Source organism: Gobius niger (assembly GCF_951799975.1).
Source record: "Gobius niger genome assembly, chromosome: 19".
NCBI classification, from domain to species: Eukaryota; Metazoa; Chordata; class Actinopteri; order Gobiiformes; family Gobiidae; genus Gobius; species Gobius niger.
In genome coordinates this window covers 24,531,487-24,548,870 of record NC_136870.1, presented here as the reverse complement: position 1 = coordinate 24,548,870, position 17,384 = coordinate 24,531,487, and the positions used below count along the sequence as shown (strand labels likewise).

General features: G+C 39.3%; 1 protein-coding gene and 1 long non-coding RNA gene across 2 annotated transcripts in view; one reads left to right on the top strand and one right to left on the bottom strand.

The window, feature by feature from the left end:
• LOC306978672 overlaps window positions 1–6,757 on the top strand; it is a 247,139-nt gene extending 240,382 nt beyond the window's left edge. Inside the window, exon 3 of the long non-coding RNA XR_013793909.1 lies at window positions 6,673–6,757. This is a non-coding gene — a long non-coding RNA (uncharacterized lncRNA). The remainder of the gene's footprint in view (window positions 1–6,672) is intronic.
• Window positions 6,758–7,176: 419 nt separating this feature from the next.
• LOC306978596 (beta-1,4 N-acetylgalactosaminyltransferase 2-like) lies at window positions 7,177–17,092 on the bottom strand (the record flags this gene model as incomplete). The annotated part of the gene is made up of 10 exons (XM_079577236.1): window positions 16,998–17,092; window positions 16,373–16,479; window positions 16,228–16,265; window positions 15,983–16,049; window positions 14,131–14,244; window positions 13,975–14,061; window positions 11,942–12,123; window positions 8,759–8,902; window positions 8,457–8,685; window positions 7,177–7,364 (listed from the first exon to the last, which is right to left on the bottom strand). The coding sequence occupies exons 1-10, from the start codon at window positions 17,078–17,080 to the stop codon at window positions 7,177–7,179; spliced, it is 1,239 nt and encodes a 412-aa protein (XP_079433362.1). The 5' UTR covers window positions 17,081–17,092.
• Between the last annotated feature and the right edge of the window lie 292 nt (window positions 17,093–17,384).

Sequence of the window (17,384 nt, the reverse complement as noted above, 5' to 3'; positions counted from 1 at the left end):
AATCTTGTCAAGAGCAAGAGTTTGGATTCTGTAGGTGTTATTTTAAGAGTGGAAGGGAAATCGTCCCGGAAGTTACAATCCCCCATGTAAATCTACGGAAAAAACGGTCACGCATTGCAGTACTTCAACATCTTATTGTATAAAATTAAGGCAAGTATTTGTTTGAAAGAGTCTGTCGGTCCATTTCTCTTTTACTGTCAAACCAAAGTCTGCCTCAGAGTTCAACAATGCACTTTTACACCACCCCACGGCCCACAACAGGACCTTTACTTAGAGATTAACAGTTTTTTTGTTGTTTTTTTTACTTCTGGACAGACTGTTTAGTCGCCTTTCAACCCGCCCAGAGTTCCTCCTGGTTTGTAAATGTATGTACAAATCGTTTCTTTGCACATGTAAATACTTCGCAAAGGAGAAAATGTCGAGTTTTCCTGATCATTATATATACCGTGTATGTACTGTACGAAAGCAAACGTTAGCTTCATTTACGAGTGTGACGTGCCAGGTTTGATTTGAGGTCAAACCTAAAACACACTGGGTTTTTTTTCTCAATGTGAATATTTGTTATTATTTACTGAATAAAAGCTGTAACTTTATGGAAATAAATATTTTTACACAAAAAGGTAAACAGACGCTTGAATGTTTGTGTCAGTCCGCGGTTTTAGATCAGTGGTTCTCACTCCCAAGGGGGTCACGAGACAAATTTGGGGGGTCGCCAGATCATGTAGATAAAATACACATACTTTTTTTAGCGTATATTATACTATTTCATTGTCGCATGTGTTTGCTATTTTACCAGAGGGCCATTATATGTTCATAATTTGATGAATTTTATTTTAGCCATTTGTTTTTTTCTTTGTTTTTTGAAGAATTGTGCAGGCGAATGTTCCGATTTCTCACAGTGTGACCCGGGCGGGGGGTCACAAACCCCTTTAACTGTTATAAAGTTATTTAGCCTTCAGCCATGTTGCTTTTTATGTAATATTGGCTGTAAAATAAAACAATTTCCTTTGAATAGATAATAATAATACCAGGAGTAGTTCGAAATCCGCACAGTAGTATCTTCACTTTACTGCGTGGATGCCAAACTACTCCTGGTATTTTTACGCCTTACAATATAGTTCCCCCTTTTATCCGCTTGGAAAATCCACATTGTTTAATTTTGTGTAATTATACTTTGTGTAACACTTCACGTAGTTAAATAGGGAAACGTGGAAGAGCTTGTTTTGGAGCTATATTGGAGAGGGGGAGAGGCTAAATGCTAACGCCGTCTGCGCTGTGTTTACGTGACTGAAGGCACGGGTGAAGATCAGACAGGTCCTAAAGAACTCGTCTAAGCTCAGGTAAGAACATATCTCAGTATGTAAAAACGGTGGCCTATTCCTTTAATTCGTGTCCGAAGTGCTGTCATGCACGAGCTTAACATAGAAGCTGCAGCTACGTATAAGACCTGAGGTGGCAGTAGTGAGCATAAAATGACAAACTTGCATCTAGCCCCTTTAAGTTATAACTTCAGTAATGTCTGGAGTCTGTATCCCTCTCTCCAGCTCCTAACAGAGGCGGAGCTGACACAGGCAGCAGAGCATTTATTCAGTTGTTGTTTGAATTGTTAAAACACACAACATTGCAAAGGCTGAAAATGGATGTCTTTATTGAGGAATAATTCGGAGATATTTCTTTCTCACTCAACAATCATTTTAAACCAGGCCAAAAGGATTGTCAACACAGGTGCGTACATTTGCCCTGTGCCCGGCTAAAGTGTAAACACATCCTTGTCTTTAACCTGAGAGAGTGGGATTACGGAGGTCAGATTACCGCCATCTGTCTCTGCGTTTCTCCTCTTCCTCCCATCTCTCCTCTCCCTCTCTGCTCTCTCTCCTCTCGATAATCCCGGTGGCATGGCCCAGTTAACACAGATGGGACGTCCTGTCAGCCTGGTCCTCTGTCTGGAACACATAAAGTGAATTAGGCTTTCGGGACGATGAGTCAATTCACCTGGGATCGGGAAGTGCTTTGGTAGATTTTAGGCTCAGAAAAGCGATACAGGAGTTCGTGCAGCCTAATATTGCACTCTGTGAACAGTGTTTGTATTCATTTATTTATGTTATTTAAAGGAATAGGCCAGAGATATGTTCTTACCTGAGCTTAGACGAGTTCATGTGTACCTGTCTGGTCTTCACGCGTGCCCTCAGTCACATAAACACAGCACAGACGGCGTTAGCATTTAGCCTCTCCTCCTCTATAGCTCCAAACCAGGTGAAGATAGAAGCTACCAAGCTCTTTCACGTTTTCCTGATTTAAATATGGTTGTGCTGTGTTTACGTGACTGAGGACACGCGTGAAGACCAGACAGGTACACATGAACTCGTCTAAGCTCAGGTAAGAACATATCTCAGTATGTAAAAATGGTGGCCTAGTCCTTTAACTCAAAATCCATCCATCCATTTATTTTCTTCCTCTGTTTCCATGGCCGTGTCGCTGGGGCAGCCGTCTCAGCAGAGATGCCCAAACTTCCCGATCCACACACACCTCCTCCAGCTGTTCTGACCCCGAGGCCACACCAGGCCAGACATAGACATAGACATAGACATAGACATAGTCCCACCAGCGTGTCCCGGGTCTTCCATGAGGCCTTGTCCCACTAGGACATGCCTGGAACACCTCCCGCGGGAGGCGACCAGGAGGTATCCGCACTATGGGAGATAGGGCCTTCCAGGCAGCTGCGCCTCGACTGTGGAATGCCCTACCCAACCATCTGAGGGCACCACAGTCTATTGATGTTTTTAAAAATAAACTGAAGTCCCACTTATTTTGTGCGGCTTTCTCTTGGTATGTTTATTTTGTGTTTTTACTGCTAATATGCTTCATGTTTTTACTACTGATATGTTCTGTTCTTTTTTTGTGGCAATTGTAGCACTTTGAGATGTGTTTTTCATGTGTAAAGTGCAATACAAATAAAATGTATTATTATTATCCGAAACAGATGCCCGAGCCACCTCAGCTGCTCCTTTCAGTGTGAAGGATCAGCGACTCTACTCCGAGCTCCTCCCGGGTAACTGAGCTCAAAACTCAAACTGTGAAACTAATATATGATAAATACTCATTACATGCAAAGTGACATATGTCAAGCCTTTGATTTTGGCTTACAGTCCATTTTCAAAATACTCTAGTTTGATGAGATTTTTAAATTGGGGTTTTTACAAGCTGAGCCATAAAAATAATCAGAATTATAACAAATAAAGGATATACATGTAATGAGCCCATCACAGTTACACAGTCTAAGTTGAATAACAGAAATGAATGCACTTTTTAACAATATTCTAAATTTCCGAGTTTCACCTGTACAGTTGTGCCAATAAATTTACACACACTTGTGGATTTTTTGGGGGGGCATTTCTCAAAGAATATGAATGAAAACTCACTCATGGTCAGAGATGTTGTGAAGCCATTTATTGTGAGAAAAAAAAAATGTGTGAAAATACAATACAAAAATTACTGAATGAAGTTTAACCCCTTAACTCCCACCTGAACCGAGCACATTTTCTCCAGTTTGGCTTTACCCCAGTCCAAAAGCTTCTGGAAAAAAGCTGTGAAAAGAGCAACAAAACTGAGACAAAAACAATGATGGAAATGTGACAAAAAAGTGAGAAAACATTGATGAAAAAGTGGTAAAAATATCACAAAAATGCCACAAGAAATTGACAAGAAATTGACGGAAAAAAGGACAAAAATGTGACAAAAATGTGATAAAAAAATTCCGAAAAAATAAAAATAAAAATGGACACAAAAATGACAAATAAAATTACAAAAATGTGACAAAATAAATTACAAAAAAATAACAAAAATGTGATAAAAAATGGACGAAAAAAATGACAAAAAAGTTACAAAAATTAGTTGAATACTCACCAAAAAAAGATGGAAAAAAAAATCTGCTGATGTGAGGAAAAAGATCCTCTCAGTTCAGACGGGAGTTAAAAGGTTAAACACCTTGTTGACAACTAGGCCCATGATGAAAAATGCACCAATTTCTGTGGTTTCTTTATCATCAGCATATGTTTTGCATGTGTTTGCATTTAGCTGTAAAATCTCCAAAAGTCTGTACGTTCATTAATGATTTCTAAAGCTAAATGCGGTCGATGGGTTAACAGCTAAAAACATCTGGATCGTTTGGTGGCTCATGCTAACGGCTATAGAAATAATACACTGAACAGGCTAACGGACTCTGAAAAGTCTCCCGGACTAGCCTACTTGCTAACTATCCACATACGTTAGAATCAAACAATTAAATTATATTGCTCGTATGTCCATTTCTTGCTCGTGTGGACTTAAATCTAACTCCATACAAAAGTCTGCTGGGAACTGTCCAAGGTGCTGAAACAACACTGGACGGGGCCGGCAGGCGAGAGGACGTCACAGTAAATGGACTCAACTTATACAGCGTCACTCATTCACTGTCTCATTCATACACCGGTGTACGCAGGCACAGGAGGCAAGTAGGGTGAAGTGTCTTGCCCAAGGACACAAAGTCAGTGTGCATTTGCAAAATGTTTAACCTGAATTGTGTCAATTACAATCGAATAAAAACAGCAGTATACAAAAACATGAATAAAAACATCTATAAAACAGATTCGTAGGCAGGTGCTTGAGCAACATCTGGGCTCTATCTGTGCACGTGTCTGGAGTGGGTCATTGAACAAAAAAAACATCAGAGCTGCAACAGAAGCCGCAGAAAGAGCTTCAAGATGGCTGTGGATAAAGAGGGGGAATCCGTGGACAACTGCTGCTGGGACGCAAGGCGGGGCTCGATCAACCCCGGCTGGGTCGCCCGGGCCAGGGTGTCTGATGTTGCAGGACCCGAAATAGACCGGGAGCCAGACCCCCTCCTCAGGCACATTTTTGCTACCTTTTCCAAACTAGTATCTTTCAATAGAGTACATCCTGGGTCATTACCAGTGGGGACCCCCGATTACAACTCGGCCCCGTTCGGCTGTGGGACCCCAAAAACCACTTTAACGGGACAGGCTTCAGACGAAACTTTGTGATTCTATCCAAAGTATGTGCTGTGGTCTCAAACAGAGTCACAGATGAATGAATTTAGAACAAAGAAAGCTGACATGATGAGGAACAAAGGAATATGACAGTGTTGGGCTTTAGCTTTTTCTTTTTCCGTATATTCAACTATATATCTGCAAAAATGAAAGATAAATGTCATATAGATAAGAAAAGCGCTTCACAAATGAGTCCATTATTGTCTTTTTTGTTTATTTTTACCTTTTCAAATGTAAATAGAAAACTGCCCCAACTCACTAGCTTCACATTAAGCCCAAGATGAGCTCAGTACCTCAAATGGATCAGCAGCTATAACAGAGGATGTGTTCATGTTCCCTCTCAGAGCTGTGGATCCTCATGCATTTGTCCATATAGGCCTGTGAGACCATTCCATGGTGAAGTTACAGCTTTTAGGACAACAGTTCAACTTCACCTTTTTGGATTTGCTTCAAACTTGGCACAGTTGATGTTGATATACTAAATATTCTGTGAATACAATTTGAGCTGCATATCTTTTTTAATGGATGAGTTTTAGGGGATTTCAAAAGGGGTTAAAATCAGGCCTTGATGCAACAACAAGTTTCACTAACTTTAGAGACTACGGACTTTGTGCCGAACTAAAACACCCAATGAACCCGGGACACATCACTGATGATGCATCCGTAGGGTGTATTGCACAAATCATTTACTGTGCAATTGTGATAGCATGAGAAGACAGTGTCTATCTGCGGGATAGGCCTGTGCATTTGAATAAACAAATGTAAACAAATGAGGGCGTGATCTGGAGGGTTGGAGACGGATTTCTTGACCTGGAGTAGGAGCGGCTTAATGTAAATGACTTTTATGACCGCCTGATAAACACACAGGCGAGTGCAGCCAAGGTTAAACCTCACCAAGTTTTCCATTTCCTAGTTATCCAGAGTGCTTTTTTTTGTAGTTCATGCAGTTCTTATATTTGAAGAGTTACGTGGCGCTAGGCTAGTGCAAGGCTAGCCATATAAATGTCTGTGTCGATAGAATAATTTCAACCATTTTGCATTTAAAGTAACTTATATTTGAGCAGCATCAGCTTCATGGTTGTATAAGCTACGCAGCGGCGGAGTGATCTGCTAGAAAATAGTCCCTCAAAATGCGATCATTCATGTGATGTAAGGTTATATTCCAAAAATGACTCTATGGACACAGACATTTATATGGTTAGTCTGGTGTTATAAGTGCTTTGCCTCAGGTGCTCTGGGGAGCGGGTCAATAGAAGTTTGGATGATTTTAGTCTCATTCAGTCATTTCTATTTAGTCTTATTTTAGTCGACTAGAATATCTGGACATTTTAGTCATAGTTTTAGTCTCATTAACAACTTTTAATTTAGTTTTAGTCCAATTTTAGTCGTCAAAAATATCACTTTGACTAAAATTAAGACTAAATATTTTGGTTGACGAAATTAACACTGAACGATCGCATTTTGAGGGACTATTTTCTAGCAGATCACTCCACCACTGTGTAGCTTATACAACCACGAAGCTGATGCTGCTCAAATAAAAGGTATTTTAAAAGCAAAATGGTTAAAATTACTCTATCCACACAGACATTTATATGGTTAGTCTGGTGTTATAAGTGATTTGCCTCAGGTGCACTGTGGAGCGGGTCACACTGTTTTTAATGCAGGCTAGCTGATACCATAGAAATGCACTAGCCTTGCATTAGCCTAGCGCCACAAACTCTTCAAATACAAGAACTGCATGGATTACAAAAAAAAATACCTCTGGATAACTAGGAAATGAGGCTCTATGTCAAAAATCCTGAAACATCCCTTTAACACTTGTATTACCCCCAGAGGGACGACGGAACAGATTTCTTAAGATAAACAAGTTACTTAGTATTGCTTTAAAAGGGAATTTTATCATGACATGATGGCTATAAAGGTACTTAACAATAAATAAATCATTGCTTCAAGTGTCAGAGAAAGGTAGTAAAACTGTTCCATTGTCACCAAAGCACAAGCAAAGAATCAGGAAACTTCTTCTTTCACATCTTCGTGCTGAGCAGCAACAGCGCAGAGGTTTCTTCCCCAGAGTCGCTGCTCGGTGGCGCCGCGATACGTGCAGTTCGGTGGAAACGCCACATCTGACTCTTCATCCAAACTTTATGCACTTCAGGTTGTTCTTGAAGAAGTGCAGCTGGTATTTGAACGTTTCGTCGGAGTTGCCCGACGGCGTCCGATACTTGTTGTACAGGTTGGTGTTAGTCTTTTGTTGGTGCTGGATGGACACTTCACCGCAGGACGCCACCATCATGGAACCCAGTCCGTCCATAAACCACTCTATGAACAGATAAAGGGTGATTTTATATAGGACATTGGGGAAGGACATATTTTAAAGAGACTATACGCAGTTTGAAAATGGCAAAATTATGTGTTTTCCTCCCCCTACATGTTCCAACAATGTCCTAATGTGTAGAATGAGCTCAAAAATCCTCTAAAATCCTGCACTGTCACTCAAAAACGTGTTAATTCGGGTCAGAAGTGCCGTCATGCACGAGCTTAAAGGGATATTTCAGGATTTTTGACATAGGGCCTCATTTCCTAGTTATCCAGAGTGTTGCTGATTTCTGGACATATTTTTTTTGTAATTCATGCAGTTCTTATATTTGAAGAGTTTCGTGGTGCTAGGCTAATGCAAGGCTAGTGCATGTCTATGGTATCAGCTAGCACAAGGTGATACAAGGTCAGTTATATCCCAAAAATTACTCTATGGACACAGACATTTATATGGTTAGTCTGGTGTTATAAGTGATTTGCCTCAGGTGCTCTGTGGAGCGGGTCACACTGTTTTTAATGCAGGCTAGCTGATACCATATCATAACATGCACTAGCCTAGCGCCACTAAACTCAAATATAAGAACTGCATGAATTACAAAAAAAAAAAATCTCCAGAAATCAGCAACACTCTGGATAACTAGGAAATGAGGCCCTATGTCAAAAATCCTGAAATATCCCTTTAATATAGAAGCTGCAGTTACACGTATGACCTGAGGTGGCAGTAGTGAGCATACAATGGCGAACTTGCATTTGTGAGGAAGCTGGCCACGAGGGGTTGAAATGGGCAGGCAGACTTAACAAAGTTAGAGTTCTCACCAGACATTTATTGCTCACGCAAACAGAACTTCTGACACACAGATACAAAATGGCCGACACAGACCACGCCTCTTCCTTTCTCACCAGGTGGTACAGGTAAATGATATAATTATTAACATATACATGAATCGGAGGGTTATTGTTGGCTGGTGTATATTGCAAACGAAACAAAAAACAAAAAATAACAAACACACACAATGGGACAAACCCACTTTGTCACAGCATTTAGTTGCCCCTTTAAGTATCTTTTATATGCCTAGAAGAATACTTTTTGCTCACCTGAATGTGCTACTCTCTGTAGAAGGGGGTCGAATCTGGATTTCAGGACCGAGTCGGTCCGGGCCAGGAAGAAATTGACCACTCCACTGGCCAGGAAGCACTGTGGGTGACCAGGAAGGGCGGTGAACCTTCCCCGAGACTTTCTGTACAGACAGCCGCCTTCAGTCTCGTCGCCCTCGTCATACTCCAGGGAAAAGTCAAACTGGTTTCCCTGCACTGAGCCCCCAACCTGAACAAAGGAAACATCCACAGTTTCAATACTCGTTTCTCCATTTAAGACCACATTAGTTCAAAGCACCGACCACATCAAGCTCAGGATGGGCCTCCATGACTTCCACGAACTTCTCGATCTTTGTGTCTTCAGTGAACAGAAAGTCGTCGTCCGCCCACAGAAAATACTTGGTTGTGACTTGAGAAATTGCCAAGTTTCTGCCGGCAAACCATCCCTGATGAAACAGAGGAGAAAAGGGAAATGTGTCAAGGGTTTTCTGCGTTTACATGGTCTGAGAAAACAGATAATCAGATCTGATGTGTTTACATTCCGAAAATCTGAGAGTCCACATGAGCCAGAGCAGATGTAGATTTTTTTAGAGCGACTGAATTGTCTCCACGGCTCTGGAGGAGGTGGAAGAACGATTGTACTTCCAACTATTGTCCACGTGGCAGCAGCTTCTTCTGGATTCAGCACAGGGTTAAGCACCTCAGAGGTGTAGGGTTCAAATCCGGTTTTCTGAAGTAATTAAAGAACCATAATAACAAACTGTGCTTTAACCCCTTAACTCCCACCTGAACAGAGCACGTTTTCTCCAGTTTGGCTTTACCCCAATGCAAAAGCTTTTGGAAAAAAGGTGTGAAAATAGCGACAGAACTGAGACGGAAACAATGATAAAGATGTGACAAAAAAGTGAGAAAACTTTGATAAAAAAGTGATGAAAAAATGACAAAAAATGTGACAAAAAAATGACAGAAAAAGATAAAAAACAAATTGACAAAAAAGCAAAAAAAAAAGAATAAAAATTGGCAAAAAAATTACGAAAAATGTGACAAAAATGTGACAAAAAATTACAAAAAGACAAAAAAAAGACAATTGACAAAAAATGACAAAAAAAAATACAAAAAATGTGAAAAAAAATGTGAAAAAAATTTGATAAAAAATGACAAAAAAGCAAAAAAAGACAAAAATTTGACGAGAAAATGACAGAAAAAGACTAAAAATTGACAAAGAAAATTACCAAAAATGTGACAAAAATGTGCCAAAAAATTACAAAAAAGACAAAAAAAAGACAATTGACAAAAAATGACAAAAAAGACAAAACATGATAAAAAAGGACAAAAATATGACAAAAAAAAAGACAAAAAAATGTGACAAAAAATGACAAAAAAATGACAGAAAAAGATAAAAAACAAATTGACAAAAAAGCAAAAAAAAAAGAATAAAAATTGGCTAAAAAATTACGAAAAATGGGACAAAAATGTGACAAAAAATTACAAAAAAGACAAAAAAAAAGACAATTGACAAAAAATTACAAAAAAAAGACAAAAAATGTGAAAAAAAATGTGAAAAAAATGTGATAAAAAATGACAAAAAAGCAAAAAAAGACAAAAATTTGATGAGAAAATGACAGAAAAAGACTAAAAATTGACAAAGAAAATTACCAAAAATGTGACAAAAATGTGCCAAAAAATTACAAAAAAGACAAAAAAAAGACAATTGACAAAAAATGACAAAAAAGACAAAACATGATAAAAAAGGACAAAAATACGACAAAAAAAAATGACAAAAAATGTGACAAAAAATGATTAAAAAAATTACAAAAAATGACAAAAAAATTACAAAAAAATGTGACGAAAAATGACAAAAAAAGTACAAAAATGAGTTGAATACCCCCCCCTCCCCCCCCCCAAAAAAACGGAAAAAAATCTGATGATGTGAGGAAAAAGATACATTTAGATGAGTTTTGTAGATCTTAGCTTTCAAATGAGGCGTTACACTGGCCTACAGGATTTGGGTAAAGCTGAACTAGGGAAAATGCTCTCGGTTCAGGCGGGAGTTAAGAGGTTAACTTCTATTAAAAAAGTAAGGCTGAGGAGAATGGGGAGACAATTCATTAAATGATCAGGGCGGGGATTCAAACTCACGCTAAGGAGGTCATAATGTTCTGCATATGTGCCGCAGCCTAACCCACTCGACTGTCAGCAGCACATTTACTCTACAAACTAATGTGAGATTTATTTCATGGATAACTTTTGTGATTATTTTTCTTTCAATTTTTAAAGCAGTTCTAAGTAGCAGGTGTCGTAGCAAGTTTTTTAGCTTTTTAATTGTCTTGGAGAGTAAATACTACGCTGACAGGAAAGACAAAGGGACAGAGGGATATTGTACATTCAAATACACAATGGAGATCATTTATTTCACTCAAACTTGGCTGTAAATACTGTTTAAAGTGACGCTAGCCCGCTGTTAGCGTTGCCCGTTAGCCTGTTAGCTTCTTCTTTGTGATTCCATTAGTGTGTATTGGTGGCTCTGGTCCGGTGGCAGTCAAGTTGCAAGTGTGTTTTTCTGGCCAGAGACACCAGGGGGAGATGAAAGACCCTCCAATCATCCCATAAACACTTGTATTACCCCCACAGGGACTACGGAGAGGATTTATCAAGGTAAACACGTTACTTAGTACTGCTTTAAAATAAACATACTTTCGTATTTTTCTTATATTTTTAATCTTTGTCTTTTTGTCCTGATTTTGGCCTTTTTGCCGTATTTTCCTGTTAGTTTAGGCACATGTGTGAAAGAACAGGAAGAAATCAGATTAGATCGATATCAGATTATGCTGTTTACATGTCTCATCAATAATCTCAGAATTCCAGACATGTGAGTGAGTGGCTGGTGGTGGTCGGAGGGGCTGATGGCACAGTCTAGTAGCCTCGCTTCTGTCAGTCTATCCCAGGGCAGCTGTGGCTACAATTGTGGCTTTCCACGACCGAGTATGGAGTGAATGAAGTGTCCAGAAAAGCTCTATATGAAACCAATGCATTATTATTATTATTATTATTTTTATTATTTTTATTATTTTTTTTAATTATTTTTATTATTATTTTTTTTACTATTATTTTTTATTATTATTTTTATTTTTTATCATTTTTGTATTTATTATTTTTAATTATTTTTTTAATTATTATTTTAATTATTATTTTTATTATCATTTTTATCATTATTTGAATTATTATTTGTATTATTTTTGTATTATTTTTGTATTATTATTTGTATTATTTGTATTATCATTTTTATTATAATTTTTCTTATTATTTTTATTACTATTTTTATAATTTTTATTATTTGTATTATTATTATTATTATTATTATTATTATTATTATTATTATTATTATTATTATTATTTTTTTTTTTTTATTTATTTATTTTTTTTACATTGCAAACAAAGCTTTACAGAGTCTAAGTCTTTGCTGAGTGAGTGAATGCGAGGGTTACCTGAGCTGGTGGCATGAAATACTGCTGAATGTTGTCCCCAGTTATCTTCTCTGGTTCAAAGCTGTCGTCTGCAATGATCACAGTCATGTTTGGGTAAAAGCTGCGGATGCTGCTCAGTAAGACTTTGAGGTTGTTGTAGCGCAGAAAGGTCTTAACGGTGATGGTGACTTGAGAGTTAATGTCTAAGAGACAAAGAGGAAATCACAAAACAAACTGCTTAGTACAAAACATCAAAACACACGGACCCACCACTGGGAAGCTGTTGAAAATGCAGAAGAATAGTTGTTCTCACATTCATTGTTACTTCAGCCACTACTACAACTACTTCTCTAGTTCCTCTGCTGCCAGACGAACCATATAAATGTCTGTGTCGATGTCTGACCTTGCATCACATGAATGATCGCATTTTGATGGACTATTTTCTAGCAGATCACTCCGCCGCTGCGAAGCTTATACAACCAGGAAGCTGAAGCTGCTCAAATATAAGTTCTTTTAAATGCAAAATGGTTAAAATTATTCTATCCACACAGACATTTATACCAGGAATAATACCAGGAGTAGTTCGGCATCCGCACCGTAAAGTGAAGATATTACAGCGTGGATGCCAAACTACTCCTACTCCTCCTACTCCTTATTATTACGCCTTACAATATAGTTCCCCCTTTTATCCGCTTAGAAAATCCACATTGTTTGATTTCTATCTTGACCTGTTTTGGAGCTATAGTGGAGAGGGGGAGAGGCTAAATGCTAACGCCGTCTGTGCTGTGTTTACGTGATTGAAGACACGGGTGAAGACCAGACAGGTCCTAAAGAACTCGTCAAAGCTCAGGTAAGAACATATCTCGGTAACGCTTTACCGAATTCATGCATGAATTCATGACTTAATTCATTATGAATTCATGGGAGGTCATGATGATTCATCATGAAATACTCATGAATTCACATCGTTAATTCAGGCAATGAACTCATTAATGATAATGATTAATTCATCATGATCTTAATGATTTTTTTTTGCGAAGAAACCAACCACACCAAGGACCAAACTTTGTTTAAACTTTGTTTGAATAGAAGCAAAACATCTTCAAATCAACCAACTCAGGCCTGTCAATGATTTAGAGCTTCACTAAATGAATACTTCCTGGGTGACTGAGAGCTTCTGCAAACATACTGCCATAATATTTACTAAAGCACTGTTACATTTTTGAATTGTGTAATCATAAATGAATAAATAAAGTCTTGAATGTTGATTTAAGCTCTCCTGTGTGTAATTGTTCTCCTAAAACAGGTGCTGTATCTTTTAAGTTATCAAAGCTGCAACGCTTCATTTTAGATCATTTTTAGTTGTAAGTTTATACAAAGTTTGGTCCTTGGTGTGGTTGGTTTCTTCGCAAACCAAAAAAATCATTAAGATCATGATGAATTAATCATTATCATTAATGAGTTCATTGCCTGAATTAACGGTGTGAATTCATGAGCATTTCATCATGAATCACCGTGACCTCCCATGAATTCATAATGAATTAAGTCATGAATTCATGCTGAATTAGGATGAATTCATGCATGAATTCATGTACCCTTATTATAAAGCGTCACCCATATCTCAGTATGTAAAAACTTTAAATGCAGGCTAGCTGATATGAATGCGCTAGCCTAGCACCATGTAACACTTCAAACATAAGAACTGCATGAATTACAAAATAAAATATCTCCAGAAATCAGCAACACTCTGGAAAACTAGGAAATGAGGCCAATGAAGTCAAAAATCCTGAAATATCCCTGTAATGTTTTGTTTTTCTGTGCAGTAACATCAGACATACTGGAGTGCATCTCTGCTCACTCTTTAAACATTATTGGATCATTTCGTAGACGTCGCCCACCTAAGTTAGGACATTTCCTGCTTTGTACAGCTGCAGTGACTGAAATAATAAGGTTAAGCGATCACTGTGGTTAATCAGACGTGAGGGCGGTGCAGAAACCAGAGTTCACTGACTTGGCCCCGTTGCAGAGAGGATGTGGTCACAGACTGAACTCACCGGTTCCCATGTTGAACAGGACGGGCAGCTGAGGCTGTCTGATCACAATGGGAAACATGGCCTGATGATTCTCAAAGCTGAAAGAGACTAAAACACAGACATTAATAAAACACGTTCCTTTGTGCTCATCTCAGAGGGGAGGGGGTTTGGACGTACCGAGATCTGCCGTGTGGACGTGGTAGATGGTGCTCGTGTAGGATATTGTTGCCAGGACAGCGTTGAGACGGTCCAGGCTGCCGGACGTCAGTGTGAGCTCGGCCTCGCCTTTACCTGTGTTTGAAATGACAAGATGAAGGAGCGGCGGCTGAAACACCGTTCACCCTCATGGGGCCTTCGCTGTTATGTTCTGGGCATTTGGATGCAAGGTGACACAAGGGGGCGCCCTTCCAACCTTCTCAGTGTAAATGTGAATTGACTTTCTTCAGACTTAGACTTTAGGTCAAACCCCATGAGTGACAGTAACATGACACTAAAAACAGTGAGCTCTTTGTTTTAAAGGGGGGGTATTATGCAAAATCGACTTTTTCGAGCTTTACATCATGTTATTATGTCATTCCCTCATTAAAAACATGCCTGAAGCGTTGCCTTGGCACATTCACGTATTTCTGAGTAATCTGTAAAAACTCTGATGGCGGCCATTTTAGGGATAGGTTTGCCTGAGTCCTCCTAGGAACGCCCCCACCTCCTGGAGACGCCCCCGAGCTTTCGTCACCAGCCGAGTAACCGACCACTGCTCCTCAGCAGAAGCCCCTCCCCACTGATGCCACAGACAGCGTGTGGAGGGGGCGTGTCGGAAAGGCTCAGAGGTTCTTAAAGAGACAGAGGCCTATTTCAAGACATTTTGAGAGAGCAATTTTATACACAGCAGTTATTCTAATTTGCTGCATTTACAGACCAACAGAAGGTTTGGTCATCATTGTAGTGTGGTATAGACTGGTGCTAAAAAGGCTCAGGCCTCATTGCTCTTCGGTGACAGACTTAGAAATGAGGAAGGAAGTCATGGAGCTTCTGCTTTAGACAGAACGTCAGACTTCTGCTGAGAACTGTTGTAAATAAATTAAGAATGAAGTGAGAATTCTAATTAAACTCTGATTATTTCTGAATTCTTATTATTTCTATGTATCTATATTATTTTTTATGCAGAAATGCTTGAATTTCAATCTTTTATCTTAAAATTGCTTGAATAAAAGTTCTTCTATGTTGAATTTGAGTTGGTACAAATGCTATAGTGCCAACGGAACAACAATAAAACCCACGTCAAATCAAGTGTTTTTCACTTAAAATGACACAAAATTATCTTTATTAAGAGAATAAATACTACTAGAGGTTTTATCTCATCTAAGACCAGACCAAATCTACTCAAACCTTAGATTTAATCTCTTAATTTCTTCCTTAAAACGATTATTCTTTTTCCAGTGCACTTCCTTCAAATGCCAGTGTTGTAAATAATATTTAACCTAATTGGGTGTATGGACAGTATTTCTACCTTTTTTTCCTCCCATTTAACTCTAATAATGTTAAAAGTACTCTCTGATTTGTGTGATAATGTTTCTCAAAATCATCTTGAGGGCCAGAAGTTCTGTGCTGAAGGGCCGGATTTGGCCCTCGGGCCTGACGTTGCCTACCCCTGCTTTATGCTGACAATAAAGAGCTCAGTATTTAGCATCATGTTACTGTGACTCACGGTGACTCTGCAGCCAATCAGATCACAGAGACTCAGAGTGGGCGGGGCCGAATGTGACCAAACGCCAAGATCTGAGACTAAAAATAATATTTCAGTGCTTTAACAGGTTAAGGGCCACACGAGGGTTAAAAACACAGTGTTCGTATAAGCTCTCAGTCATACAGGAGTTCTCCATCAGAGACAAATGTTTTTAGCCGTTAATAAAGGTTTTTTGAGCAATTTGAGAAAAGCTTTGTAGAATAAAGATGAGAGCTTTAGTGCTATGTGTTTAGTGATGTTGTCCTTGTGTCTTTGATAAAGATTGAGTCCAAACCAGGAGCTTACCCGTCACAGTCACTGCTCTGTCAGAGTCGTCTGAGCCGAGGACGCCTTTGCTCACTTTCAGGGTCACCTACACAGTTAATCATAAACATGTAGGAGTTTCAAAAGGGTTTGTGTTTTAGATTGAAATCACAAGCTTATTCAAGACTAGGCTGACTTTAGGTTCAGATTTATCTTATATCACGATGACAGGACAGACCCATTCTGTCTCATCAGGACTCCTCTGTTCAGTCCACTCACACACTCACCTTGTAGCTGCTCAGTGCTTCTGCCTGCAGAGCCAAACCTGTGCCAAGACAAACTCATTTATCAATGTAAGAAAAAAAAGAACGTATTTTCCTTCTTTTAGGTCTACATGTGGATGACACGTTACCCACTAACGCGGTGACGTACCTGGGATGAGGCTCCTCCTCAGGGGCACGACGGTCACTCCTTGAATGGGATACTGCAGAGGAGAGTTGGGCAGAGCGAGCAGCACTTTGGACAGTTCAGTCTTTGTCCTGTGGGAAACAGATCATCGTCACTTTTCAATCTTTGATCATTGATTGTGTTCACACATGATTGTGATGAGTTGGATACGTTTGAAAGATTTGGGGAAGCACATAAAAGACTTCCAACCCCGGCCAGAGGTCCCTTAGGAAATCTCTCCATCACACTCAGTGGTGGTAAGCTGCAGAGCTGTCCTGGGGCAGGCTGTCCTTTTACCACGTGGCTATCATGTGTTGTTTATATCCTGATCTCTTGTTACTGAGGAATTTCCTTTCTCTCTCTCTCTCTCTCTCTCTCTCTCTCTCTCTCTCTCTCTCTCTCTCTTCTTTTATTATTTTTTATTTAAGCTGCCCCCTAGTGGCTGGAGTGAGCATTCTTTTTTCTGTAACTCCACACAGGAGTGGCCAACAGACTTAGTTTTTTTTTACATGCTCTGGAATCTGTGCTCTACAAGTCGAGGGCTCACTGGAGCCTCTCCGCCCGCAGGCCGCCTGCTGGAGATGCCGTGTCACTGTCCACACAGCCGTACCTTTCTTTGTGCTTCTCAAACTCTTCCTTCCTCTGCTGAGACACTTTGTCACGTTGGTCCAAAGGAAACTTGTCTTTGAGCATCGTAGAGCCAGGCTGGCATTCACAGGGGCCCCGGGACACGGGGGCCATCCTGGAAGAGAGGAGGAACAACTCAGCTAGAAAAACTAAACGTACTTGACTGAAGGAGTTACACTACAAAAAGTAAATATTAAGCATTGGCTTAAATGACTTGAATTGAGGAAATGTATCCTGTTTTTGTCGGTTTTCACTCATTTAGACACTTTTCCTGATCGGACCAAGTTTATTTTGCTTGTTTGAGGACATTTCAGACCAGTTCTAGGGTAAATCTCGCTTGAAATAAGAAAGTAAAATTGCCAATGAGATA